At 45.9% G+C, this 27,270-nt stretch overlaps 1 protein-coding gene across 1 annotated transcript; it reads right to left on the reverse strand.

Annotated features, from left to right (window-relative positions):
- Positions 1-23,240: 23,240 nt before the first annotated feature.
- pou4f2 (POU class 4 homeobox 2) lies at positions 23,241-26,004 on the reverse strand. Its single transcript, XM_003979339.2, has 2 exons — positions 24,637-26,004; positions 23,241-24,315 (listed from the first exon to the last, which is right to left on the reverse strand). Exons 1-2 carry the CDS (start codon positions 24,850-24,852, stop codon positions 23,383-23,385), a joined length of 1,149 nt encoding a protein of 382 aa, XP_003979388.2. The 5' UTR covers positions 24,853-26,004; the 3' UTR covers positions 23,241-23,382.
- Positions 26,005-27,270: the final 1,266 nt, after the last annotated feature.

A 27,270-nucleotide genomic window follows, 5' to 3' on the forward strand; every position in this document is an offset into this window, starting at 1 on the left:
GTGATGACAAATGATGGGGAAATGGAACAAGATCTGATACAGATCAGACGGGTTTGTTGTAGCCGTGGAAGTCATTCTGATGTGTTTGCAGATAGAGGACTTGTCCTTTAATCTTATCCACAGGCTATCATAAGCTGCCGATAAATGGTTAATAAGACCGCGAGCCCGCAGCTGCGTGGCGACTTAGCGCGGATTTGCCCCAATCTACTGTCGCGTCATCCCTTCTTTTAAACGGAAGACAAAGAGGAAATAAAACATTTGTTTTTCGGGAGTAAAATGAAGCCGTTACACCCATTGGAGCGCCTCCTCGCAGCGGGAACTCGCGCTGTAAATCACATTTAGCACCGCTAACATGTTAGACGTGATATAGCTGCCAGAGCTGTAATTGCCTTCGCCGCTCGCGACGTCCACATGTGCTCCCATCTTGCATTTCGCCGGCCCACGTCGGCGGTGGGCGTGGGTTCGCCCAGAGCTGCGTCGGTCTGAGGAGCCGTGTGAACGAAGGGCACGTGGAGCAAATCCCGGGCGTCGGGTATTCTTCGAACGCAGCATTCGGGGGGAAAGCGTTCGGCGGCGCCCCCTTTTTGTTCTCGGCGGCGGTTCGCGGGAGGCCGCCAGTCGCGACAGGAAAGGTCAAACTAATTAGCGCTGCGTTTGAACTCGTCTTTGAAAAGTTCCTCATCCAGCGGAACCTTAACAGGGTTCGAATGAGGAAGCTGCGGCAGGAATACGCACGACCAGAGGAGGCTTTTATTTGCGAGGATTCACGTGCACAAAGGGCCTCTTTAACCACTAGAAAGGGAACATTTTGCGCGCCATTAAACCTGCACAATGCTGCAATTTTCTTTGTTTAGATATGGTAAATAAAGCATATCATTACGCTCCTCTGGCTGCTAAGTGGTATTTAAAAGTCCATAAATTCAATTAGACATTGTTTAATGCCGGCTCTAGATTATGTCGGCAAAGTGATGCACGTGATCCGGGGGAGGGCCCCGTCAGCCATTTTTAAGAATTATTACTCAGGATTTACATTTATATTGTCATTTTAATAGCGCGGCCCTCTTCAGCCACTCGGGTCCTCAGATGTTTTCCGGGGCCTGAGCTCATATTCCCTCCCTCAGGATCGCATCGCCGTTATGCGCAGGGAGGAGGAAACCGCCGCTCGCTCTCCGTCCGTCATTAGAGCGGCTCTGCTAGCTCCGCTGCTAATGTGCAGTTTAGCAGTCGCTGTGGAAAATGTTAAAGAGGTCCTGACAACTCCTGGGGGTTGGCTAAGTGTGGGCCAAGGGTTCTCTGTGCGCGCCTCCGCATTAGCGCTCGGAAGGGGTGGTGGTGGGGGGGGTTGACGGGGGGGTAGTCCCAGCGGTTGTTTGCCTGTTTTCCATCAAGAGCCCTCATCTCCTTTATCCCCTTTGTGGCGGAGGCCCTCCTCGGGCAGTTCCCTCTGAGGGGGATCTAAAAAGAGCAGCTGCTGGGGAACGAGTGCCATTTCCTCCTGCTGTCACCAGCACACTGGCAACCCTTAGTCCTGCTGCCCCCCACCCACAACAACCCTCCTATTAATATGCATATGAACTTGTTTCTCTTAGTTCTGAACTCCAGTGACAAAGTGGGAAAGCATATGCCTGAAATATTCATGATGGCGCGCGGTAATTAAGCGGCGGAGAAGGGAGAGTCAGTAACCCTCTGCTGAAGCTTAAAATGCCCCCCCCCCCCACCCCAGCACTGAAAAGCAGACTGCTCGCTTCATTCTGAGCAGTTCTTGGAAGGCTCTCCTCACCGTGTCACGCGTGTTGTTTTGCAGAGTTAATGAGGCTTAAAAGGAGTGTAGTTTTTGTTTAGGGTGTTTAATCGGGTTAAATTCTGAGAGAGCGACACACAACTCCCAGTTTTTTTTTTTAAATGATCAGTAGTTTTAATCAGACGTTTGTTCATTAATGAATTAAGACCAATACTCACATTAGTCTCATTATATTGTCACTTATATTCGAAGCAAGTTACATAAGGAAATAGATTTAAGAAGCCCTTCCGTAACAAGAATACCACAACTTCTTTTGATGTGTGTGTGCAACAGTTGAGTTTTGGAGGAGATGTTACACACAGAAATAGTTGATATTTTGTCCCTCGTATCCTGCTGGACTCCTTCTCCTTCTTCTAGAGGCCTGGCAGAATGCAAAGCCCCAGCAGAAGAGTCAGAGGACAGAGCGTCTGTACAGTCACCAGAGGGATGGTGGATATGGGGGGGGGGTTGGTAGCAGTTAGGACCCACGAGGGTGGATGAGGGGAGAGCGAGGGCTGCGGGACGGCTGCTGCGGTTTGACAGCCAGGTAGATTGTATCTGACACAGAGCGCGGAGATGAAAGGGGAGCAGACAGCTGGCCCACTGCACTCAGCTCACTCCACACAGTTGCTCTCACCTCCCCACGCCACGTCCCCCCTACCACCCCCGCCCCCGCCCATCCGCTCACCTCGCCCTCCCCTCCTCTGCTTTCTGACAGGGGGGGATCGCCTCCACCCCAAAGGAGCGGCGGCCCGCTCCTCTGCCTCCCGCCCTCCGTCCTGATTGGCTCCTGCCGCTCCTGCTCGGCCCACTTGGTGCCACGCCGGCTTGTTTTGTCAATAACCATTTATTTGTTGCTGGAATGGCAGCAGCCATTACATCTGACCTCCCTGTTTCATCAATTATGGATAGATTATTGGATGTGAACATCTGCAAGAGCTTGCTGTTGGACTCACCTCCTGGCAGGGATTAGATAAAGTATTAAACTGTTGTTTATTGTCAGGCCAAAACTCTACTGGGAAGCCAGAGAATTTCTACAAGCCCAGAGCAAGAAAGAAAAAAAAGGGCTGCATCATCATTGAGGCACCTTAAATGCTCGCGGTCGGATGTGGACCGTCCATTATTCACTCACTGCTGGAGCCTCGTCACTGCTCGTCACCTTTGCGAACGCGCCAGCCAGAGGCCACGCGCACGTTAAACCCACGTACGCAAGAGGGCTGAACGGGATCACTGGCGGGAGCAATGTTGGCAGGGAAACGGATTTAAGTTTATAAACTGTGGTTTGGGTTATTCCAACACAATATGCTGTCATAGCTAAATTTCAATATTGAAACATCAGTCCTAATTTAATATTTAACCCCCTGTTGATATCCTGCAGCCTGTGAGCGTGACGGTGCTTTATGGATTATTTATGGTCATATTGTAGTTCACACAGTTAAAGACACTTTAAATAAAAGTGATGAGAGCAGCACCTACGCTGCGCTGAATGAACAAGTCTGTTGGTAATCATTAGCCCATTTAATCATTAATGGAAATGGTTGTATTTGGAAAACGCATGCAAAAATGTAATGGGGGGGGGACCTGGTCACCTGAAGAAAGTAAAGGTAGAGATTAGCCCCCATCAACCGGCTGATATACACAGAAATTAAGTATCATTGCATGCTACATGCTAACTCAAGGTCCCTTAAGCTACATGGGTTGGTGGTGATAACGATCCTCATAATTAGCATAGCCTGCACCCCCCCAACTATTAAAAGCAGGCAAAGTCCAAATGATCTGCCTGTACCACAGTTGCTTCCTTAGCAACGGAGGGAAGTTGGTGGCGTCGTTTCTATGAATGCTCCCAAAGTGCCGCTGCACATTTTCCCTTCTTTGGAATTGCATCGCTACGTTGGCAGCCCAGCTCTCCCTCACTTCTCTATTTAGAAGCAATAGATTAGTCGGCTAACTAGCTCAGATGATAGGTCAGGATGGCTGATACCTCACCAAGAGGGGCCGGACAGGCTGCGATGTTCTCGTGTCAGCGATACGTCATAATCAAAGCTTTCAACGGCGTGAATTATGTTTGCAGATTCGGATGCGTTCATTTGGCGCTGCCTTCGCTCGACTGCAGCAACTTAAAGGTGCATTAATTTCGCTCTTCACAAATCATCTACAGCAGATATTTTCTCCCAGAAGCCAAATGTGCTGTCAGACATTTGTGTAAGAGATGACCCGGGCTGTCAGCCTGTTATCATCCCCGCAGCGGCGTGAAGGAGAGGTTGTTGCGCTGCCTTTCCCCCAATCCCCTGTCAAAGCCTCTCGCAGCTCACCTCCAACACATCCACTCAGCTGTCAGCCCCAGTTGTCAAGCAGACACTTTGCATTTACTGCGTTCGTCAGAATGAAAATATGCATTTCTGCAGAGTCCCCTCCCCGCGCGCCCAAACCCACCGACTCCGTTTTCACTAATGTCGTTCGGGTGGCGGTGATGTAACCTCTGTCAAACACCAAGTGTCTCCTTTTTCCAGGCTTTGAACAAAGAGTGTGAAAGCCTCCTATGTGCCAGAGAGTAGCAGGGACACTGTGCATCAAAATATCAGCGCAGGTTGAAAGGCACAAAATAAGGTCAGTGTCACCGCGCTGCATTATTAATACGCCGCTGTTTATCTCCCTGCCCATTGAATCTGCGCACAACAAAACGCTGCCTTGTATAAAATATTCATGCAATTTCCCAGCTTTACATGTCGAAAAAGCAATTGAAAAACTTACTCACGAGCGGCTGGTGACGGAGTGGCACGTTGCCTGGTAACGTCGGCTGTCAAACGCGGCAAAATGCTGGCGAAAGCGGCGGCGATACAGGCCGTCAGTGTGAGCGGTGGGTCAGGTGAGCGAGCTGATGCTACGCGACAGTCTGCTGGAAACAATAATCTACCACAATACCACAAATATTATAGTGAAAAACATGGTGGATGTGTGTTAGATGAGACACAAAAGCTTTGTTAATTATTTTAACCTTCCTGACACATTTTATTTGTACACTGTGAATAGAGGTCTTTGCTAATATGCTAGAGTAGCGACTATTAGCATACCGTATACACAGGAAGTGCTAAACGCTAACGAAACAGAAATGGTCCCTTTTGTCTTTCTCACGTGATATCGCTTACAAATTAAGCCAAAATGCCACTACATCCACAGCGCATGCTTACACACGCCTGCACACACACACACACACACACACACACACACACACACACACACACACACACACAGGGAGAGACAGAGAGAGAGCTCTCTAATGATCAACAAGAGCCAGCGTCTTTATTATCCCAGCCTGTGTCTCTGCAGCCGGCTCATGTGCTGTTGAAGTGATTGTAAATCATCCCACAGTAATGGCCGGGATTAGCATACTATCAAAAAGCTTTCTTCACGCGTGATGTGCTAACATCTCAGGGCCCTAAGTGTTTTACGGCGCGCGATACGCGTCTCGCGTTCTGTCGTCAACAATCTTGCAGCATCCGGGCAGGCGGCTGCGAGTGTTAGCAGGTGCGTGAGGAAGATTCAGGCCTGGACGGTGGCCCCATTACGGGCAAAGCCTGTCAGGGGCCATTAGGCACCCTGGTTTTGATTAATGCTCTAAGTGATGGCGCGAGTACCGCTCGGAGACCGGAGCAGGAGAAGAGAGGGGAAAGGAAAGGTTACAGATAACCATGAATATGCGCCTCAGTGAAGGTAATCACCTTTAAACAGGTCTTTTTTTCCCCACATTGAGGCTCAGACTTCCCCCTTCTGTTTTTGAGGTGTCCCCACCCTCCCCCAGACTCGCACCACCTACTATGAGGGCCCATGAATTATTGATTAACCTCGGTGATAGAAAATATATAATGGTGCTGTGCTGTGCTTTGACCTGCCTCTTCTGTGAAGGGCCGGTGTTATTACCAGAGGGATCAGCATTTGCATGCAGATCAGTAAATATTATTTTAAATGTAAAGATTGAGGGGGATTCTGAGGACCACTTTCCATCTAGCCATCAATGATTGGTGGATTCCAGCCTGTCAACAGCTGCCAGTCGTCACATTTTGGACGCCTTCTGCCACAGACAGTGAATATCTTACAAAGATGTGGATCTGTCTTATTCCTGCTGTCAGTAAAACGTCCTCAGGTCCACCACGCGAGTGTAACAGGTCGTCCTCCAGAGCAACAAGACCCACGTGTCCCGGCGCCACGTTCAGATGGATCCATCTGCTCCGGTCTTGCTCCTGTGATGATCTCACCTTCCGCGGCGGATCAATAAAGGAAACGCTATGTTTAAACTGAATCAAATTTTCCAGTGGCCTCTCATCTGCGACAGGCCCCCGCAGTCTCCTCTCTTAGCTTTACCGTATATACAATTAAACGCCCCAGTAACTTGCGTGTTTTCATTAGATCGGACCGGCGGGGAGGTGGGGGCACCTCCACCCAAAAGAGATGACCAGCAGCGGTAATTACACGCTGTCGTGTTTACATTTATTCATGAAACGCTGTTTCATCTTCGGTTCCATCTGAACAACCCCCCCACCACCACCTCCAGACCCCATCAAACTTGGACCTACAATCACTAATCAGCCCCCCCCCCATGAAGAACCTCTGCCTACTTGCTTCATTCCCCAGCAGCCTGCGCCAATGATTACGTTTTCATGCATTCGCTCTCGCCAAAGCGCTTGCTCACTCAGCCACATCCGGCATTGATTACTTCTCCGGCAAACAGTAGGCAGAACGCGACATACATAATTGGACAGTTGTCACGGGAGACCTAGCAGTGATAACCATCCTCCTGCCCCCCCCCCTTCCCTGCTGATGGAAATCCGACAAACCTTGAAAGTGATCATGTTATGTAAGGGAAGCCCGGCCGCGGCTAACAGGGATGCTAACCAACACTTAACACCATTAGGGTAATATGGAGTTATTTAGTTAGTCCAGGTGGAACTGAGAGGTGGCAAAAGTCATGTTGGACTCGTGACTGGTCGGAATTTAAAATGTTTATGAGATTATGTGTAAATTTTCAGTGTTGGCATCTAGACAGAGGGAGGAAGACACCCTCTGCAATGATTATCAAGGAAACTTCACTAACTTTATTTTATCAACATTTAATTAAGGGTTTATAATATAAATGATTTGTATTTTATCATATGTTGTGCACGTGTTAGCGACCTCTTTCAGGCCTGTCAGAGAACTAAGAAACCATTGTTTTCAAGTGTAGCTAGAAGAAATTTAGCACAATTTAGCACACTAAAATTCTTCGCACTAAAACACACATTTTCTAATGGTAGTGAAGAGGTAACGTGCACTTGGTTAATTATCTCTTTGAACGCCTCAAACCACGGTAAACTGGCTGAACCCAGTTGGAATGAAAATCTCTGCTTCTGGAGACGATATTTTCGGGGTCACGGCAGAAATAATAAGACTCTAATCATTGGCCAGAGTAAACACTGTTCCGTAAAGAACAGAAAAAGACACCTTAAAGTTTGCATTTTAGTAATGAAAAGCAAACAGGGGCCGCTGCAATTGGCTGGCCGGTGGCACAGAGGGCACGGGGGGGTCCCGGCAGATCCCCCGCCTCCCCTTTGATAACAGATTCAGCCGCACAAATGGCGGAACCGCAGCCGTGTAATAACTCCATCAAACTCACGTTTCCTGTGTTTTCACAAGGTTAGACACACACCGGGACACCCTCTGGAATTTCTCATCCGTTCCGGAAAAGCAAATATTGAGGTCAAGGTTAGAGCCGCAGCTTATGTTTGTTGGGTAATCAGCGGGCGCTTCCAGGGCAGGGCTCCCTCCTCTCTGGAGTTTTTCCATTACAAAATCATTCACTTACATTGATTCATACGCACAGACGCCGGCCGCGGTGGAAGGATCGGCGGGAGTGAGGAGGCAACTGGCGCAGGACCCAAACATGATCCATATTTAATCCGTTCCCACCAGGACACGTGCGCTTTAAAGTCAGCACGAAAGACGATGCTTGGACCGGCGCGCACGCGGCATCCGCCGGCGCCTTTGGTGAGTGATTGTAAAACTAGAGGAACACACACATCACACAAAACAGTTCCTGCATCTCACACCTGCAGACATGTAGGTGAACATGTTCAGCGACTCACATCCTTTAAATCAGGGAACGCCTGGACGCCTCCCTTCTCCGAGCACGCGGTTCACTCCTGCTCTTCATCACATACAATTCATGGAATTAGTGAACCAGGCTGCACCATTAACCAGTTGTGTGTGGATGAGAGTGTTTTCTTGGTTATAAACCACTGAAACATGCTAAAGTAATGAAATATCGCAGCTGGGCGAGGCGTTAGCATCTGTGACTGGTGAACGGGTGTGTGTCACAGTACTGACACCTTTATTTTGATGGGATTTCACAACAAAAATTAAATTTCATTGAGTGCGACTGAATCTCCATTTGGGTCGCAGTTAAGGATGAAGCGATATCAAATTTTTGGATTATTCGAGTGATCAGTAAGCAGCAGAGTTCGATATTCTTCATCAGATGACATCAGTTATCTTATGATGGGAAATCAGATTAACAGATCCCAGCACTATACTATTAACCTAATTTATATTAGTCTTTTACATGCATGCATTTATTAGAAAAGATGTAGATGCAACTGAAGAGAAAGAAAAACACCCAACAGACATGGAATATAAACAGCAATTAATTAGCAGGACTATTAGCTAAGGTAAGGACAGCTAATGCTAACACTGTGGGCGTCGTTCCACAAGACAAGATCGGATGTTCTCAGTCCAGCTCATGGCACTGCGAATTGGATTCTAGCTCCCCTCAATCTGTAATACATTCATCAAATCCATTTATTAATGTGCGCCACATGTCCTCATCCCAGCGCTTGTTCCTTCTACCCGCGTCGCCACGCTAACATGACCTGCCCCGTGTCATCCAGGCAACGTTTAATTATCCCGCCATCAAAGCCGAGCTGGCGTGCCAATCAGCCCGTGGAGGGTTAAAGGGGCGCGCTTGTCTGCGGCGGTGCCCCGCGCGCATCACAGGCCCCGGTGCATCTCGGCAGCCGTTGCTAATGACTTGTAGCCAACAAATTCCTGCGACTCTCAGGTGGCTTCCTCCAACCAGGCTGCGTGCGATGATGAAAAGGCTGAGATAAAATAAACTGACAGTTGCAACTCATTGCGAGGAGCAGGCAGCACCCTGGCAGCAGCTGAGACCCCAGGAGCCCCGCGCTCCCTCTCCTTTTTCCCCTCCTTTCTTCCCTCACCCCCTCCATTCTCCTCTGCCCTCCTCCTGTGTGTGTGAGAGAGTGTGTACGCAGGGGTGATAGACTGCAAGTGTGGACATTTGTTGGTCTATGTGTGAATGCACTGTGTATGTGTGTGTGTGTGTGTGTGTGTGTGTGCAAGTGGAAGTAGATGAGTGGATTTGCTCTGCAGGGGGAGGGCAGGGGAGCCGCTGGGAGGGGAAACTGGCCGCCCCCACCACTGTTGCCTAATTAAAGCCCATTCCCACCTCTTTTATTTCAGTCCATTAAGCAAAAAACTGCGGCCACCCCTCTCTCGCCTGCACACATGACACGGTCCAATCAATACACTCCCACTGGCTGCCTCGCTGGGCGCCTCAAATGAATAGATCGCAGGGCAACATTAGGTCTAATTGAATTTTACAGGGGATGCCACGCAGAGCTGGTGCAGCATTACAGGTTTGAGGAAAAGGTGTGAGTTTTTTGTTTTAAAAATTCACCAAAAATATCATTTTTAAACTACCTCTCTTGATTTCTTTTTTTTTCCAAGACTCCTTTCGTGAATCGCAGCGAAGGACGCATGCTTGGGTCTCCCGGCAGCTCTCTGTTTGGCCGCAGAGGCGGTTCAAGCGGCTACCCACTTAGCTCGGCACCACAAAGGTTCACATTAGCACATCAGGCCCCAGGAGAGAGCCTCCTCCTGGCTGGTGGCTGCGGGGGATCAGCCGGGGGTGGGGGGAGGCTGGCAGATGGTTCAGTGGTATGTCTGACGGCCTGACTGATGGATGGATGCTCACTGCTGACTCTGTCATTCTTTGATTGTGTGCAGGGTGACCATTGCCATGGCAACCTCTGTAGACGGAGTCTTAAGAACATTTCTGCACACGCGCACAAAAAAATGCAAAGACCGGTGACCTGGAAATTGAATTAAACGGAAGTCGCTTGACGTTTTCCAACTGATAAATCTCTCTGCAGTGGGTGCCGATGAGGCTCGGGCCAGCTGAGGTCAGATCCGCTGGAAAGGAGGCAGAGAGTGGACGCAGCCTCTGGGACGTGCACAGAGCAGCAGCGATTTACAGCCACTCCAAGAGGGAAGGGTGGTGGGGGGGGGGGGGGGGGGGGGGGACTCAGTGCACGTTTGAGGAAACACAAACCACAGCGGGTGGGAGAAAAAGACATTAACACCTCTGTAAGTTTGTAGCATTAAGGCTGCTGAGGTGTATTGATTTTTATTGTCAGCTCCAAAATTCACTTTCCTGCAAATTCATTATATTACTGCTTTGACCAGAATAAAGTCACGAAATAAAATAAACGGGTTAAAGAGACGGAGCCACAGAGGAAAAGAGGTTTTTTTTCTTCAGTTTACTGGTGTTTCAGTAAAACAAAAAAAAAGGGCGTTCCATAATTGGTTCTTCTAGTGCATGTTGCTAAGTGAGATTACTTTGGTTTTTCTGTTAATGTTGATGTTCTATGGAGCCGTCTAAAGTGGCACAAGCTAGCATGCTAACTATTGAATTTCTACCCACAAGTACAGTCTTTATTTCATATGATCACCTATTTATTTTGACTCTCATCATTGTTAGCTGCTCTACATATGGGGTGAGGAAGGAAAAGTGTGAATGAATATCAGTTTTAATCTCCAGCCCCAGTGATCCTGTTCTTCATTGTTATTTTTGAATTATCTACAAATTTATAATGATGAATTTTTATTCTAAATGTGGCTACATTTCCGTGGCCTCATGTGATGTCGTAGAGGTCAGAATTTTCCTTCAATGATCAATCTCAGCGCAAAACTGCCTGATTTGTAGTCTCATGTGTACATTTGGCCTGTAAAAGCCAAAACAAATACACCGAACTATTTTCTCTGTATACTGCTGAGGAACTGAGCTCTGCCGGCTCTCAGGTAGCTTCAGTGGTGCTGGAAACAGAGGATCACACCACCATTTATACACACAAGTGTAGAACTGCTTGGAAAAGTTTCATTGAATGATCCAAACGTCTTAAAAATATATATTCAAAACTCTTAAAACTTTACTGAGTATAACGATAATAAGATCCGAAGAGCCACCAGTCGGACCTCCTGGGTACCACTCTCATCTTCTCTAATTGATTTGTTTGACTCTGCCAGCCAGTTATCATGTGACACGCGCGTCCGTGCATCCTCGGTGACCACCGCAGCTGCTCCCATGCCAATTACCGCTGCGGCTCCAAGCAGGTGCCAAGGCAAATATTTAGTCGATGATCAATATTTAATAGCATTTCTGTAGCGATTCCTTTCCTGAGGTCCGGCAGATGCTATTAAATCCCAGCCCGTAGATACAGTTATGACATGCAATAACGACTTGAATATAAAAGAGATTAATAATTTAAAGTGAGCCAACAAATTAGGAACATCATTTAAAAAAATAGGCTTGGAAGCATTTTGCATAAAAGGTAATGCCCAGGCTCCTCTGATAAAGAATTATAGCATTAATTCTGCAAAGTGAACTTATGACTGCAGCTCCTTCCCTGAGCTCCCTGGAGCTCTCAGGGTACAGCGGGAAAATGACAGCATTCACAGACACGGGGTACTTATTTCCATTTTTCCAACAAATTTAGTCTGTGTGTGTGTCTTCAAGTTCTCGTTCTACCAGCAAAGTGGGACCTCGTTTGTGAAATAGTGCCATTTTGTTTTTCACTGGACTTTCTGAGGGTTAAGACGTGTTTTCAAAGTTGAGTTTAGAACTGCATTTAGGTTAGGGTTAACTTTGGGGTCAGTTGGGATCGTTAGGGTCAGGGGTACTTGTGGGTAATGTTGTATGTCTATGAAAATCCCCACAGATGTAGGAATGTGAGGATGTGTGTGTATGTATGTGTGAGAGAGCAAACGTAATGGTCATTTTCTCCCTTTAGTACAATTGCTAAAGTCCTTGTGAAAACCATGTTTTTATATTGGGGGCCATCACTCCGAAGGTGTGAAGGTTTCCTGTACATCAGAGGTGCACGCTTTTGCCTCTTCGGGTCCATTCAGGTATTCCATCAACCCACCAGATCAGATGATCTCAGCGCTCCAACAGAAGGTGTGTTGTCTTTTTGTTTACCGTCGCCTGATCTCCTTAATACAAAAAGACTCACAGAGCCGAGTTTACACATGTACCATGCTGGAATATCCACGCGCTGGGAGTCTGTTGCGAGGTTCTCGACATTAAAGAACATTTTCAGAGTTCTTGTTCAATTCCCACGGAGCAAACGCTCCAGTTTGGGAGCCGCGGCGCCTCGCGGTGTGCGTTGCTGGAGGCGGCGTTGCCTGCTTGTGTGATATCACCATTTACCTGCTGTTTTGAATTTTATTTGAATTGAGATGAAAAAGGAAAGGTGTTCTCCGGCAGACTTATCTTAACCCGGCGTCTTTTCTGTTCTCTCAGACACGGCGGCGCCGTTTCATAGTACCGTATCATCGTGGGCCTTGTGGGATTTAACCTGCTTAGGAAAAGGGAGAAGTTTCCCAGAGGGTTCGCACACAAAGACCAAAAAACATCAGTCAGTGCATTTACAGTCTTTATTGATATGACAGTCTCATCAAAGTACGGTTGTGTCACTTTTCTCATTAAGGACTGAAAGCTCAGGTTGGCATCGTTGACGAGCATCCTGGATCCTCAAAACTAGCTGGTTTGACCTTTTTTATGCCTTGAGGTGTTTTTCCTCTTTTTTCCTCCCATTTCTTTCCTCTCTGACTCTGGCAGAACTGATTGTGATTATAGCACAACTGCAGAATGTTCAACACACGACTGGTGTGTGTAGAATGTGACATTGATCCAAACTGGGAGCTGCTGTGAAAAGATAACTAATCAGAAACTCTGGTTTCACTGGTTCAGACATGTTTATTGGGTCAACGAGAGTCAAATGTTCCAGAAGAATGTCTCCATGCTGATTTGCAGAAGGATCTACAAACAGTTTGCTTGGAAAAAACCTGCAAAAAGGTCTGATTATAATGATTTATACTAATTATCATCTGTTGATGATGTGTATGGTTTATGTATATGGATGATTAGATCAATAAGAGTGCTCATTAAATTTTATTATTAATGATTAATGTTCCTTTTCTGCTTTGTTTTAGAAGAATTGGATATGTTTCGGTAAAAATCTGGCAGATTAGCTTCAAGTCCTCGAATCCCTTAAATTGAGCCCCTGAAATCTCTCATATTAAACTTCATCTTTTCTTCCTGTCTTCAGGTTCACATCAAGAAATATAGGTTTATTTTAATTCATTAAGTCCTAATGTAGTAAAAAGTGAATATTAACTGTCAATTCCAATTTTTTTTACTGTAAATAAAGTTGCAATATCAGATATTAAGCAATGTTAAGCAAATATATTTGAAACACAGGGACACTCTCCGGAGCACCCCCCCGACACACACACACACACACACCAACCCCACAAGGTAAAGAAGAGGTCTACAAAGGTGTTAAAATGAACTGTGCATGAGAACCTAATGAGACAGAGTGAAGAAAGAACACACAAGGTCGTCTGTCGCTGAGCAGGAAGTCCGTCCCTGTGGGGCAGAAAAGGCAGAACTTTTTGTTTTAGCAAACTGCCCATCAAATAAGCATAATTACCATCAGAATTCATGTGGCGTTCCCGGACTCCTGAAGGCAAGCGGCCCCACTCAGATTAGCAGCTCTGATAAATCACCATTAATTAGCTAATAAAAGCCAGCAGGTGGTTCGGAGCCCAAAGACATCCCCCCGTTGTCTGAATTATGTATATCACAGCCGTGAACTGATAAAGTAAATGAGTGGGGGGAACAACAGATAGCGGCACGGTGAAACCCTCGTGGAGGGATAACGCTCCAATCAAGTTTGCTGCAATTCCACAATCCCACCCACAGGAATACAGGTGTCTCTGACCCCCACTCAAATCACATAACACGCAGGGTTGTGGTGTGGGGCATATTTAGACATGGATTATGCATACAGAATGCAAAGTTGAATAAAGAGCTGCTAAAGATGTTATACTTTCATTCCAGAGGCGTGAGGCAATTCTTGGGAGAGCAGGGAAACGCAGATTGACGGAGACACGCTGACCCATGTGCATCAAACTGACAAGGCCAGCGTGTATCATCACACATTCATCACAGAATATGCATATTAACACATGACACACATCATAACCTGTGGCTGTATGAGCGGCCGCAGGTAATTAAATACGTTGGCTTCATCTGGGTTTGCGATGCATTCAATTTTAAAGGCTGCATTTCTCAGAACGGCTCTTTGGAACGGTGGACGTGAAGACGCAGCTTGAACCGATGGAGAAGGACGGGGCGTGGAGGAAGGTCGCGTTGTCCTCGTCTCTGTCGAGCAATGTACAAAAACCGGTCAACTGTGCACAAACAGGAAGCCAACGTGTCGATGTTAACCCGTAAGGAACTGGCCCCCTTCCTTCTTCCTGGAAAATTATGGGGGATATTCCATAAACCACAATAAATAAAAGCGACAAATAACCCCCCTCGTATTAAATATGTGTGTTGTTACATTATTACATTGGGCCAGGTGCTGAAATTCTTACATAAAAATAAGCAAATTTGACTAGTTTTTCTTCCCACTTTGCACCAAATTCCCTTTTATGTTACATGTTTCGTATTAAATTTGTTAATACAAATAGTCACAACACGTTAACTCCAGTCCAAGTCACGTGATTGTCACCTGTCCACCACGCCAGGATGTGTTACATTATATCTCTGAGGGACTTGATGGGTTGAACTCATCAATCAGGGCTTTTAAGGTGTTGAGACACTCTTGTAACAATGGATCCTAAAGAGTTAAATTACTAATAGGAGTACTTCTCCACATCAGTCCTCCACGTCTGTCAGAGCTGAGGAAGCTGGAGGAGCTAAGGTGAGACCCAACACAGACGCATCCATAACTTTTCATTTATGTCGCCTACAAATCAGACAGCAAATGAAATCATAAACTCGGCTACAGGTGAAGGTGTTAAAAATCTGAAACCTTTAGCTAAGATCTATTTCAATTCTTCAAAGTGGCATATGTAATATAATAATATAGCTGTTGTACATCTAGAACCTCTTTAGCTCCCCAGACAGCGTCCTGGAATCTCCTGTTTGGTTATTAGTATCCTTCCTCTTCCCTCGCACTGCTACATTTCTGTGAATTTCCCACATCTCCAATATCCTTGACTCCATTTGTGCGAATATTTCCCCACATTAACCTGTACGACAGCACTCATAAACGACAGCAGTCGTGAAAAACAGCCTGTAATAGTGCGCGTTTGAATGCGCCGCGCGTGCTTTTTGTCACACACACACGACGTCGGTACCACTCACCTGTGGAAGTAGCTCAAGCAGCCACTTCATGTAATCCCTGTGAAGCATCATTAGCCTGAACAGGGGTCAACGGAGGTTACATCATCATAGAAAAGCTGCTTTCATTGCTGACTTCTCAAGCGTCCTCCATCCTTTTCATATTCATCACACACATGTGACATTTGGTACTTTAATGGTCTGTTTTGGTTTAAAAAAAGGGTATTTTAAGTGCGATAACCCATCTTTTACTGTAATTCGTTCCTCCGCCGACCTCATGTTAACGAAGACGCTCCGAAATCTAGTTTGCTTCTTTCCTTCTTGGGTAAATGAGCTCTTTTCTCTGGGTTAGATGTCCTGAGGCAGCCACTTGGCAGCGAGTGAAAGAAATGGCAAAAAGGCATCCGCACAAGTGGGACATGGAAGCAGATGGGACACCGATTGCAGTGTTGTTTACAGCTGTTGAGGTCCTTCCACGCTGCTATATAGAGGTCAGAGACGCCTTTCGCGGTAAAGCCACAGAGACAAACAGACATCTCCTGAAGAAATCATGTGGTCAATATTTGTGCCCAGAGAAAATATTTGGGGGGAGGATTCCAGGACGGGGTCGCGTTTTTGATGCAAGCTGAGCACGTTCGGGTGATTTGGGTGATTTCAGGAAGACATCCACGGGGGAAAAGGCATCCTGGAAGGAAAGCCATCCAACAAAAAGGTCTGCGACAACCATTAACATTTCTTTATGCCGGCACTGAATCACCTGATATGGTTTTACCAGAGACGTTGACCATTTGGGATCGTTCCATCAGGAAAATGCAGACCCCCGTCAGCCAGAGACTGTATGTGGAGCAAAAATAGCCCGGAGCGGCGTGTGAAATATACCCGGAGTAATCAACCTTTTACGGAGCGACCTATGAGGAACACATTCAACAGCACAAGGTGATCTCACACAGGTGGCATCAGGCTGCAGCGCTGAGAAATAACCTCAGGTATCACATGTGTCACAGACGATACAATGAGGCGCGTTCAGCACCATAAAAGCACGGGAATAATTTATTTCAGTATTCCAGTGTTCAGTGTTTTCCCATTTCTTTGACGAGGGACTCTTCATAACACGTGACCTTTTCCTTTTGGGTGAACTGTGCCTTTAAAAATGCTTCATTGTTGTGAACCCATCAAATCTGACTGGCTCTTGATGCTTAATATCAAATACAAGATTTTGACATTATTTTTTAATCCTATTGATCACATTTCTCATTTATATTAACTATTATTTATTATAAAAACTAAAATATCACATAGGAAAATACAAAAACCGAGACCATGAATCAGTCAATTCACACAGCGCAGCAAATTTAAACAGCTAAGTATAGGAGTCGTTTTAGGTTCCAACACCAGAGCATTGTGGGTAAGAAAATGAGTCCATGGCAGCAGAGGTTGAAGCAATTGCAGCCATCTGTTATTAGCAAAGCATGTCATAAATCCATAAGTCGGGTATTCCAGGCCAGCTCGCTTCCATGCACAGCCTGTGTGTTTTAGCATTAATGTGAGGACAGCGGTGATTTGTGGCTGCAAACGAGCAACATAAAAGAGAGATGAACAGACGTAAAGCACCGTGTGCGGGAATGACCGTGAAACTTACAGAGGGGCTCGTTAATGGGCCCGATCCAAAGAGTGTGAGGCAGTTTAATGGCTCGTTGAATGTGGATGCGAGTTTTGTCCTCCAACCACACACCGGTCTAAAATTAACGCTCCGCATCTGCACTCATTGAATCTTATTTTTCATCTTGAATGGCAACATACAAACATACAAATATAGCTTGATTGGTTTTAATCAACCTTATTGTCGCTAAATGCTAATTATTAGCATGTTTGGTGCATTTGCGGACTCAATTTGCTTCACTCACAGGAATTCCCTCCCCAAAACCCAGGGTATAGACATTAATTTCATCACTAAAAGTTAATTTATTAATGTCTTCTGTTGTTTGATACGACGGTATTCTAGTAGCTAATGTATTTTTAATAATGCAAATATTTTAATTAGCCCAACCCCCTCTGCGTGTACTCTCTAGTGTATAGTGTGTGTGATGTTGGCTAAGGTCTGCCTCCACACAGTCTGACGCATCTTATTCAAGTCTCAGATCCGTCTCGTCCTCCGCGTGCAGGATGGCGCCCTCACGCAGCTTTAATGCCGATTTCTGCATCCTCACGGTTTCCATCGCTTTCATCCGACTGCTGAGATGATCTGAGTTTGGGTTGTATCTTTGTCAGTGTGTGTGTCTGTGCGTGTGTGTGTGTGTGTGTGTGCGTGTGTTTTTCCTGGCGAGATGCATAGCCATCGAGGCGATAATTTAGTCCATTATGTCCTCTGGTTTGCAGCCGTAGCCTCGGGCCTCTGGCACCGAATGTTGTGTCATTTGCTACCAACTGGGTTTTTTGATGAGAGTGTGTGACCTCGACGCCTCATCCCTCACCACTGTCTCATTCCCTTTATTTACATCTGTCTTTAGCATTCTAATTACTCTCTTTATTGCATTAGCCTGGAGGAATCTGTTAGAGCAGAGGAAAGCCACCCTCCCCTCCGTATGTTTGGAGACGAAGGACATTGGAGGTTTTAACCAATGATATAGCAGCGCAGGGGTGGGCCTGGGTCTGTGGGATCTTCAGGGTGCATTGTTTCCATGCAGAGGTTCATTTGGGATTTTTAAAACAATTTGCTTTCATTTTAGGGTCTTCGCCGATGAAAAGGCAGTCGTTTCGGACCCTTATAGTTTAGCCTAGATCGGGAGTTTTCCGCCCAAACTGTGCATCTTTTATGGTGTCAGCAGTGTTCAGGTCAAAGTGTCAGTCCAAAAACTTGTTCTTTCCCTTCACGTGGAATTTTATGAAATGGCATCAGCAGCGGGCACAGCAGTCTTTAATGAGCTCCCAACTTTAAAGACTTGAAGGATATTAACAAGCTGCTTGACAAATGGTGCTTAGAAGCACATTAAAGACGCAGCTAATGGCGCGCATAATGACGGCTAATTTTCGATCAGATATAAATTAGAGCCCCCAACAGTTATTTGCCTTAAGGACTTTATGTAAATGATTCTGTTCTGTATAAACTGAAAAACTGAGAGAGAGAGAGAGCGAGAGAGAGAGAGAGACTAGCGCTCCTTGTGGGTATGATTAATAGATCTGCAACAGCGCCCGGCTGTCAGAGCCCAATGAACACACGTCCAGCAGACAGCTCTACCACCTTCTCATTAAGGTCCAATCTCTACAAGGTCTACAACTCACTCCCTCAGAACACCGAGACAGCCGCGCAGAACCAGCCAGTCCAACCAGATGTCCGCCAAGTCCGGTGACAGCTGAAGGATCTGACCTCCCATCGGTTTACACAACAGGTCATGATGTTGTGGACCTGAGGTCACATGATGTGGACGATTGAGTGATGGGTTTTTACAAAATATTTGAACAGTGAAAATGTGACTTTGCCTTGAAAATTTTAAATTCACTGTAATATCAGTAGAACAGAAACAGAGAACAATATCTAGAAATTTAAATGTGACTGTAAATTTGATTTTCCTGTATTAATTTTATAGTGGAAATTTACAATGACACTAAAATCGTAAACCGAATAGATTTTTGAACACCCCAAAAAGCAGATGATGTCAATAAACCTTGATATTACGGTGCAGGCACTGATTTTAAATCATTCCAGGTTAAACTTCAAGTTACAGCAAAGATGGAAAAATGAGCGCTCCAGTTAGTTACTGGTTGGCCAGTTAAACTGAAAAAGCTGTGGGTGGTTGATTTAATCAAGCTCAGTTTATTGTAGATTTTAATCCTCGCTCAAGTTGATGCAAATGTCACCTACAAATATGGAAAATAATTGAAAATATAATTAGACCATCAACATGGATGAAGCTACATATAAATATTTACATTATCTGACATTTAAAACAAGTTGAGGGTGACAGAAATAAATACCATCAAACTATTTACAACCAATTTATTATGTTTTTATCCTGGGGGGCCACGGCCTTTCAGCCCTTACCCCACCCCCAACCACGCCCCTGGCTTTACTTCCAAAGGTTGTGATTTTTCTGCTTTTTTTCCCTTTGGATTTTTTTTCATTCGAATTTTCAATTTTTTTAGATGCTTTAACTGTTTTAATTTTTTAATATTCGTCTGGAAATGTGATTAATATCATTTTGAAAGATGCTTTATAAGAAATTCACAAATCTCTCATGAATACTTAATAAAGGAATCAAATGGCGTCACCTGGCAGTCATCTTTACAGGCTGCGGGACACAGACTTTAAATAATATTGACTTTAAACTTGCTGTTTATTTGTTTGTAAATCCGGATGTATTTTTACGGTTTATTCTTCCGAGATTCCGGATTTTCAGCCTTCACAGTGAGCGGGTGATCTGACCGACGATTCAGGCTTTAATCAGCATGAAACGTGGATTTAAAATGTTGGATGTGGAGGGAAAATGCATCAGGTTTGTTTACAGGCTGAGAGAGAGAGAGAGATATGGAGGGAGAGAGAGGTGGGAGGGAGCTCTTTCATTGGAAGACGCTGTGGCTACACGGTCTCTGCATGTCAGGCTTTTCCATCCCAAACTATCCCAGCAAACCAGCGCTGCTCCATCGATCAGCCGTGGAAACGCTTAACAAACCGGCGGCCATTGATGCCTGATTAATATTGCAGCGACAGCTGATTGGTATCAAATGGCGCCTGCGCCGCCTTCACACCCCAGCAGCCATCAGACGGCTGTTGCACAATATTTTGGTGGCGCAAAAAAAAAAAAAAAAAAAAACCAACCCCAAAAACAACAGAGAGCCAGCAGATGATAAATAAAGGCTTTGCGCAGTGTGCGAGCGGGAGGCTTTGCGCCTTCAGTTTACGGCTCGCAGTTCGTCTAATTCGAGAGCAGTCGCGTCTTTTGAAGGCAGACACTTGGCGTAAAATGTACAGTTAAAATATTCCACAGCCGGGTCCCCCGGCGGAGCTCCGACAGTCCCCGGCCTCATTAAAATTTCATCAGTATCCCTGTGAAAGGAGGGAAATGTTCTGGGGAGAGTGAAAAATAAAACAGAGGGCGTAATTATAACAAAAGGAAACATTGCTGCCCTTTTGCAGAAATCTCCCACAGTGTCGCCGCTGCGGCGCACGGAGGGACGCGCACGGGGGCCAGGGCCTGTCTGCGGGTTTAAAGCAAAACGTTTGGCTCGTTCTTTTTCAAAAAAATAAATAAATAAAAGAGGGATTCCATCTTTGTGCTGCCTGCGTGCGCGCCTTCGACATGAGGCCATTTTATTGGCTGTCAAAGAATCCAGATCGATTTCCCTGCTCTCTCTTTCTCTCCGTGTGTACGTGCGTGTACGTGTGTGGGTGCGTGTGCGAGGCCTGTCGAGCAGCAGACAGCCTCGCTGCATAAAGTTAATTTCAATTCCCGATGAGCCACTCACGGCGGCCCTCCCTGACCAGCGCTAATTAACAGGGATGGCTAATGACTCCTTAACTCACTCTTCATAATTATCTGCTTTTCATAATTTGATGTGTAATTTAATAATTCGCTCTTATTAACGCGTTAAGTGAGCGGCTCGTTTAGGGGGAAATGAGAAGCACTCACCAGGAGCATCTTTTAATTGATGAACCATCACGGCTGTCACATTAATCAGGCTGGTTTTGATTCTCTTAATTTGTCACCAGCGACGCGGATGAACATGTTTGCAGATCAATCTTGGAGACGTTTTTATTAAAACGTGCTGGATAAACGTGGAGGAGGGCTCCATGTGCCTTTGGTAATGGTGTCAAATACATAAAGTAAAATATTTTTTTTTTAAACTGCAGTTAATGTTGGAAACTAATGACGTCAAAATGGTTTATTTTCCTCTTCTGAAATCAGATTTTTATGTTAGATATTAAGGTGCGTAGAAAATAGTCCCATTTAAAAGCAAAAATCGGTCTCGGGATGCAGAACCCATGCTCCCAGCAGCCATAATACACATTTCGTATCCTCTCACCATAACTTGGTGAGCTTTTACACTGAAGCCCGCATGCGTGCGCGGAGGACGCGCGTCTGAGTGTGTGTTTAAATAGACGGCCACGTTGGCAGGCGGGCTGTTTTTCTGGCGGGCTGACATCTGGCAAGTCTGCGCTCCAGGGACCCATCCAGCTCTCCGCAGACCCCCTGATTAGCCTCTAATAGAATATTAGCATTTGCTCTCAGGTGAAGGCAGCAGTGAGCCGCGTAAATCTGGCAGGAGAGTCGGTTCAAGCGCGCCTTTAACGCGGAGCGAGATCCGTTAAGGGCCCCGCTTCAACGACGGGCCCCGCACAGCAGAGTCAAAAAGGTCTGGTCTAAAATCCAGCTCACATTTCAGGTCTGAAAAAGTGGCCACGCGTGCAAGCGGGGGGGCGTTTGAGTTTAGCTGGAGTGCCTCGCTCATGGGCACTACGGCAGGGCCGTGTTGAAACTGAAGCCTGATACATGTGCTAATCTGTAGTAAAATAAGCTTCAGAGGAGCCGCGCAGCTCTCAGCTAAAGCGTTCCCCTCCTCCTCATCAATAAATAAACAGATGCATAAATAAAAGAATATTAATATGTCTGCGTGAGCCACACAACACAGCGCAGTCATGGGAGATTAAATGTTAAACTTTTTTTTCTTTAATGAAACACATATTCAATAATTAAATAAATTAAATTTACATGAAGGTAATAAATTAATGGGGTTATTTAACCAGCAACCCAAAAAAAGCAACATACATTACAGAAATAAGTTACCTCAGCTAAAACAGTAATACAGCAAAAACCTGTACGCATATATTTATGTGCATCGACTGGTTCCAATGAAATATTTACATTGTACACGTATACTTCTATGAAGCGGCTTCTTTTCTCTTCAAGAAGAAAACATTACCTAAACAAGGTGATTTTTTAACAAGCAAAGACTTCATAACGATGCGCGTATATTTATACAAATAAATAGCAGAAAACATACACAAAATAATTTAGAAAAGAGAATACTATAGCATATATATCTCGATTGTACCATCTCGGATGTTGGGGAGCGTAAATGAAAAACCGGGAGTCCAAATTTCCCCTTTAAATGAAGGGGAGAACACGCTTAACGAGCTGTCAGGATTTGATTTTCTCAAGCAAAACCAGGAGGGTGGGGGGAATCCCAATAAATATATAATGAAGTAAACATGACCTCACTTAATAAATAGTTCATAAGATGCCGGCCCACGCTGGATTGTAAACTTATTGCGGCCGGCAGCAAATCAAATCTATATATTTAAAGTGTAAAATTCAGTCAAACCATCAAAAGTGAGTCACTGTTATGATACCTGCACAAAGTGGGGCCTATTGATGGACTAAACCTACTTTATTTTAACCTTATTAAAATAGCTCCCTGCCTCTGATTACACGTGGCAACAAAATAAGTGGACTCGATCACATTTTTGGACACAAAATGACGTGCGTGACGGGCAAAAGACTCATTTACAGAGGGCGGTTTGGGGCGTAATCTGATAGTATCTTTGCGGATTAAGTGGTGTGTTGTCCCTCTGGTCCCCCCCTACGGGCCCTGAATAAGTCAGACCGCGTTGGTCGTGAAATGTAGCAAAAAATAAAAATATAGGAACACTAATAGTCACAAACCCAAGTGCTTTGGAGGGGAAACGAGCCCGGCAGCGCGTCAACAACGATGCGGTTTTCACTGAGTGGCTAACGCAAACTATAGTCCTCATTTCAAATTAATCACATCAGTAAAAATGAAAGCAGAGTCCCCACTGCGTTGACATGATAAAGGTGAAGCCTAGTAAGTGTGGAAACAGTGTTCTTACTTGCTTTGTCAAACGATGCGTTACTCGCCTCCAGATCTTCTCTCTCTGCGTAAAAGACGTGACTGTGGCTTTTTTTTCTCGATTTTCTTTTGGGGTTTTTTTTTTCTTGTCAGTCCTTGCTGGATTTTTAGGAATATTTCAGCACAAAGTCATCGATGATTGAAGAAAAAAGGTGTGTGATAGGAAATATGATACAAATAGTCTGTGAGCAGTTCCAAGTCTTTACGCGGGAGGCGTTCAGACGCATGCTGAGTATTTCATTCGTTTCTGTTTCTGCCGCTGGTTGCAAAACCAGACCCGCACCACGTTCTTTTTCAGATCCAGCTTCTCCGCGATTGCAGCGATTTTCTCCGAGGAAGGACGCGGCTGAATGGCAAAGTAGGCCTCCAGTGATCTCTTCTCCGGCGCTGCTATGGACGTGCGCTTCCGCTTTTTCTCGGCGCCGTTGAACAACTCGGGTTTATTAAGTTTCTCCCTGTGCGATTTCTCGGCTTCCTCCAGCCACGCTTGCAGGATGGGCTTCAAAGCGATCATGTTGTTGTGAGACAGCGTGAGGGACTCGAATCGGCAGATGGTGCTTTGGCTGAGGGAGCCCACCCCAGGAATCTTCAGGCTGGCTAAAGCTGCCCCTACATCCGCCTGGGTAACCCCGAGTTTGATCCGTCTCTGCTTAAACCTCTCCGCGAAGGCTTCCAAGTCCCTCGGATCGGCGTCCACGTCGGTCATCCCCATGTGCGGTGGTAGCCCGTGGGCATGAGCCATGTTGATGGCTGCCTGGTGCATGTGGTTCATGCCCGCCATGTGGGCAGGGTGCGCAGGCGTGGAAACCACCGAGCCGTCCGGCCCTGCCATGGCTCCCAGTGCCAGTCCCGGAGTGATGTGGTCCAGCAGGTCGCCTTCCAGCGCCTGGTGAGGCTGGTGGTGGTGGTGATGGTGGTGGTGGTGGTGGTGGCCAGCCAAGGCGGACGGATGAGAAATAGGCACCGAGGAGGAGGAGGAGGACGGCGAGGTGCAGGGGAGAGTGTTCATGGTGTGGTAGGTTGCGTCCGGCTTGAAGGGGCTGTGATGTGGAGGGTGGTGGTGGCTCTTGGTCTGCGAGACTATATCCACCGCCGCTAGAGCTTCAGCCCGGGCCAGCAAACTCTCATCCAAGCCTCCGAATATATTGCTCTGCAATTGCAAATAGAATGCACACATAACTGTCAGCAGGGAATTCTCCCTCCACTCCTCGTTTTAAAACATTTCCAGAATGTGAAAAAAAGAAATCCTAAAAAGGGGAGCACACAAAACAAGACACATGCAGCATCCCAGGTCATAAAAATTAATACGGAAGGCAAAGCCGACTGAATACATAAGTTGAGCAGAGGGGAGAAAAAAAATATGGAGGTGTTGGGTGATTTGCTGTGCAGACATGAAAAAAACATCAAGCAAAAAAAAAAAAAGTGGGCTGTCAAAATGTGCCTTTAAGCAGTGATTATGCAGAATACGTACCGGTGGGGTTGGGAGACAGGCTCTGCGCATCGCCTCCGAGCTGCTGCCGCCGCTGCTGCTGATGATGGTGCTGCTGTGTCGGGAGGACGAGCAGGACGAGGGCGCGTTGGAAGTCAGGGTGGAGGACGACGAGGAGTGTAACGAGTACTTGGGTTCTGGCAAGCTGGTGTGGGCCATGGCGAACGCCTGCTTGCTGTTCAGAGACATCATCATCATATTTGCGGGCTTCCAAGCCTCGGCAAGTTCCTTTTAATAAGTTAAGACTCCGCCTCCTCGTCGGGAGTTGAAGTCCAATTGCCTTCGGAGGAATCTCAGGTCACTGTCGAATAAAATGTAGACTGAAGTCGGTCTTCCAAACACTGAAGTTATGGCATCTATTTGTGGAGACTGGCGGAGGAGGCGCGTCGGTGTCTGCAGGTCTTTCTGCCGGGGCGCGGAGCAGCCATGCACCTGCGCGCAGTCGAATTTCCTTTTTCTCTTAAAAAAAAAAGAAGAAGAGTTTTTCTTCTTTCACGATCTCCACCTAACTGCGTGAAAAATACATATATTTTTAGGTCGGGATTTTTTTTTTTTTTGGTTTTGTTTTTGTTTTTGCAGAACTCCACGCGGCGCCCCAAAAAAATGGAGGAAAAAGAAGTAATTTTCCCGTCTCTGGAGATTCCCAAAATATGTCTAAAAGTCGATGAGTATTTTTTTTTTGCGGATTTTTTTTTTTCAGGTAAAAAGTTCCCGTCTGGAAATGACCGTAAAAGGAGAAGTTATGGCGGTGACACTCTGGTGCCTCTTCGACTACGGTGAATGCTGCGGGGACCCAAACTGCCTCTGCTCTGAGGCGAAGGGCAGACTGACTCTCTCTCTCTCTCTTTCTCTCTCTCTCTCCCTCCCTCTCTTGCTCGCCTGCACCCTCTCCCTCCCTCTCTCCCTCCTTTTCTCCCTCCCTCCCTCTCTCTCTCAGTCACACACGTTTCAGCTCTACCTGAAAAACCTTTTCATGATTTATTATTCTTCATTAGCCACACCACCACCACCACCACCACCACCTCCTCCTCCTCCACCTCCACCACCGCCGCTGGGGACTCTGCGCATGGGCAGTCCGCGACAGCGCATCTATTTCCGATCACCTCTCCTTCCAGCCGCTCCTCGTTCCCAACACCAAGTCTTTGCAAGTTCAGGGACGTTTTCTGTCGCGATGTATCGCACCGAAAAATATGTTTTTCGTCATTAAAAAAAAAAGTAAGTTGATTCTCTGGGACCTGGAACCTTTTGCGACTAGAATTCATCTTGTAAAATAATACTATTTATTACATCGTTTGATATTTTTTTAGATGTCCTGTATTAAGGTTTTTATTATGTTATATGTAACTGTTTTTTTAAGTTGCCGTTTTATTAAAATATTTATGAAAAATACCAAAATGAACACGTGCATATTTTTGCGCACAGCTCTTTTCTCGATTATCAGGCGGGAAATAACTAAAATACAAAAACTGAGGTTAAAATAATATGATTAGCGTAGAATGAAATTTAAATGACTTTTAGAAAATGATTTTTTTAATCAAACATCAGTAATTGGGATTAAAACACGCTGTAATTAAGAGAAAATCTAAATGACTGCTATGAATCACGTCCATTCGCATGGAAAAGACTTGAATTTAATTTTGTAATTGTCCATAACTCTCTCTCTCTCTCTGTGTGTGTCTCTCTCTCACACACGCGCGCGCGCGTACATGTTGGATGACAGTTTTGATGGAGTGACTTGCGTTTATAACGGGCTGATCAGAGAAATTAATTCCTTTTCGAATTGAAATCTCTTTGCTAATTTCACAAGAATGCAGGTCACACAAGGCGCCTGTGCGCGTGCACGATGCACAACTTATTAATATTAAACGCCTATTTAATGTATGTACCATACTGTAACGTTGGGTTGTTCATGGCGACGAGACGTCCCTTTTCTTTACTGTCATGATGGAGATGGACACTTAATACGTCCCCGTGTACGTGCGTGAGATTGAGAGGGGGGAGAGAGGGGGGAGACAGAGAGAGAGAGACACGGAGGGAGGTGTTTCCCAGCAGGACAGCGGGCTCTGCTGGAAACACCTCCAGACTCCAGGATACAGGAGATCAGGCTCAGGAGACATCAAGGGGCAATCAGTGTCTGCTCACATATACCAACAGACTGATTTACGATGAAAGTTTAAAGCAATCATTTATATTTCACCACCTCTAAACTGGCCTATGAAATTTTCATCTACAACGAAACACACGCGCACGCACACACACGCAAAAAGTGGATCTTAAGTCAAATAAATCAGTCGGGGTTGTTCCAGAGCAATTGACTGTGAAGCAAAGTGGGTTTCCAACGCCTGCTGGTGTTTCTGTGTGTCAGCGGCACCAGTGGACTCTGTGCCGTTCCTTTCAGGGCCTTGAACAGGATTCCGCTGATTTCCATCAAATATTCCGGAAAATTTGAGCTGCAGTCTCAGAGTAATTGGAGGGAATGCTGCTACCATAAAAACAATCTTACCTTCCCTTTAAAAAAAACAACCCCCCCCCCCCCCTTCCCCCGCCTCCAACCCTGCAGAATTGTGCGAGCAAAGAATATCCTCACTTCAAGAAGCTGTAAAACATCAGCGTGGA

This window comes from Takifugu rubripes, chromosome 17 (assembly GCF_901000725.2).
Source record: "Takifugu rubripes chromosome 17, fTakRub1.2, whole genome shotgun sequence".
NCBI classification, from domain to species: Eukaryota; Metazoa; Chordata; class Actinopteri; order Tetraodontiformes; family Tetraodontidae; genus Takifugu; species Takifugu rubripes.

What these genes read in the sequence shown, in the direction of transcription:
- pou4f2 (XM_003979339.2), bottom strand. Translation starts at nt 24,852, where the DNA reads ATGATGATGATGTCTCTGAACAGCAAGCAGGCGTTCGCCATGGCCCAC. An exon ending in CCTGTCTCCCAACCCCACCG is followed by an intron (nt 24,316 to 24,636) that starts GTACGTATTCTG and finishes TTGCAATTGCAG; the next exon opens with AGCAATATATTCGGAGGCTT.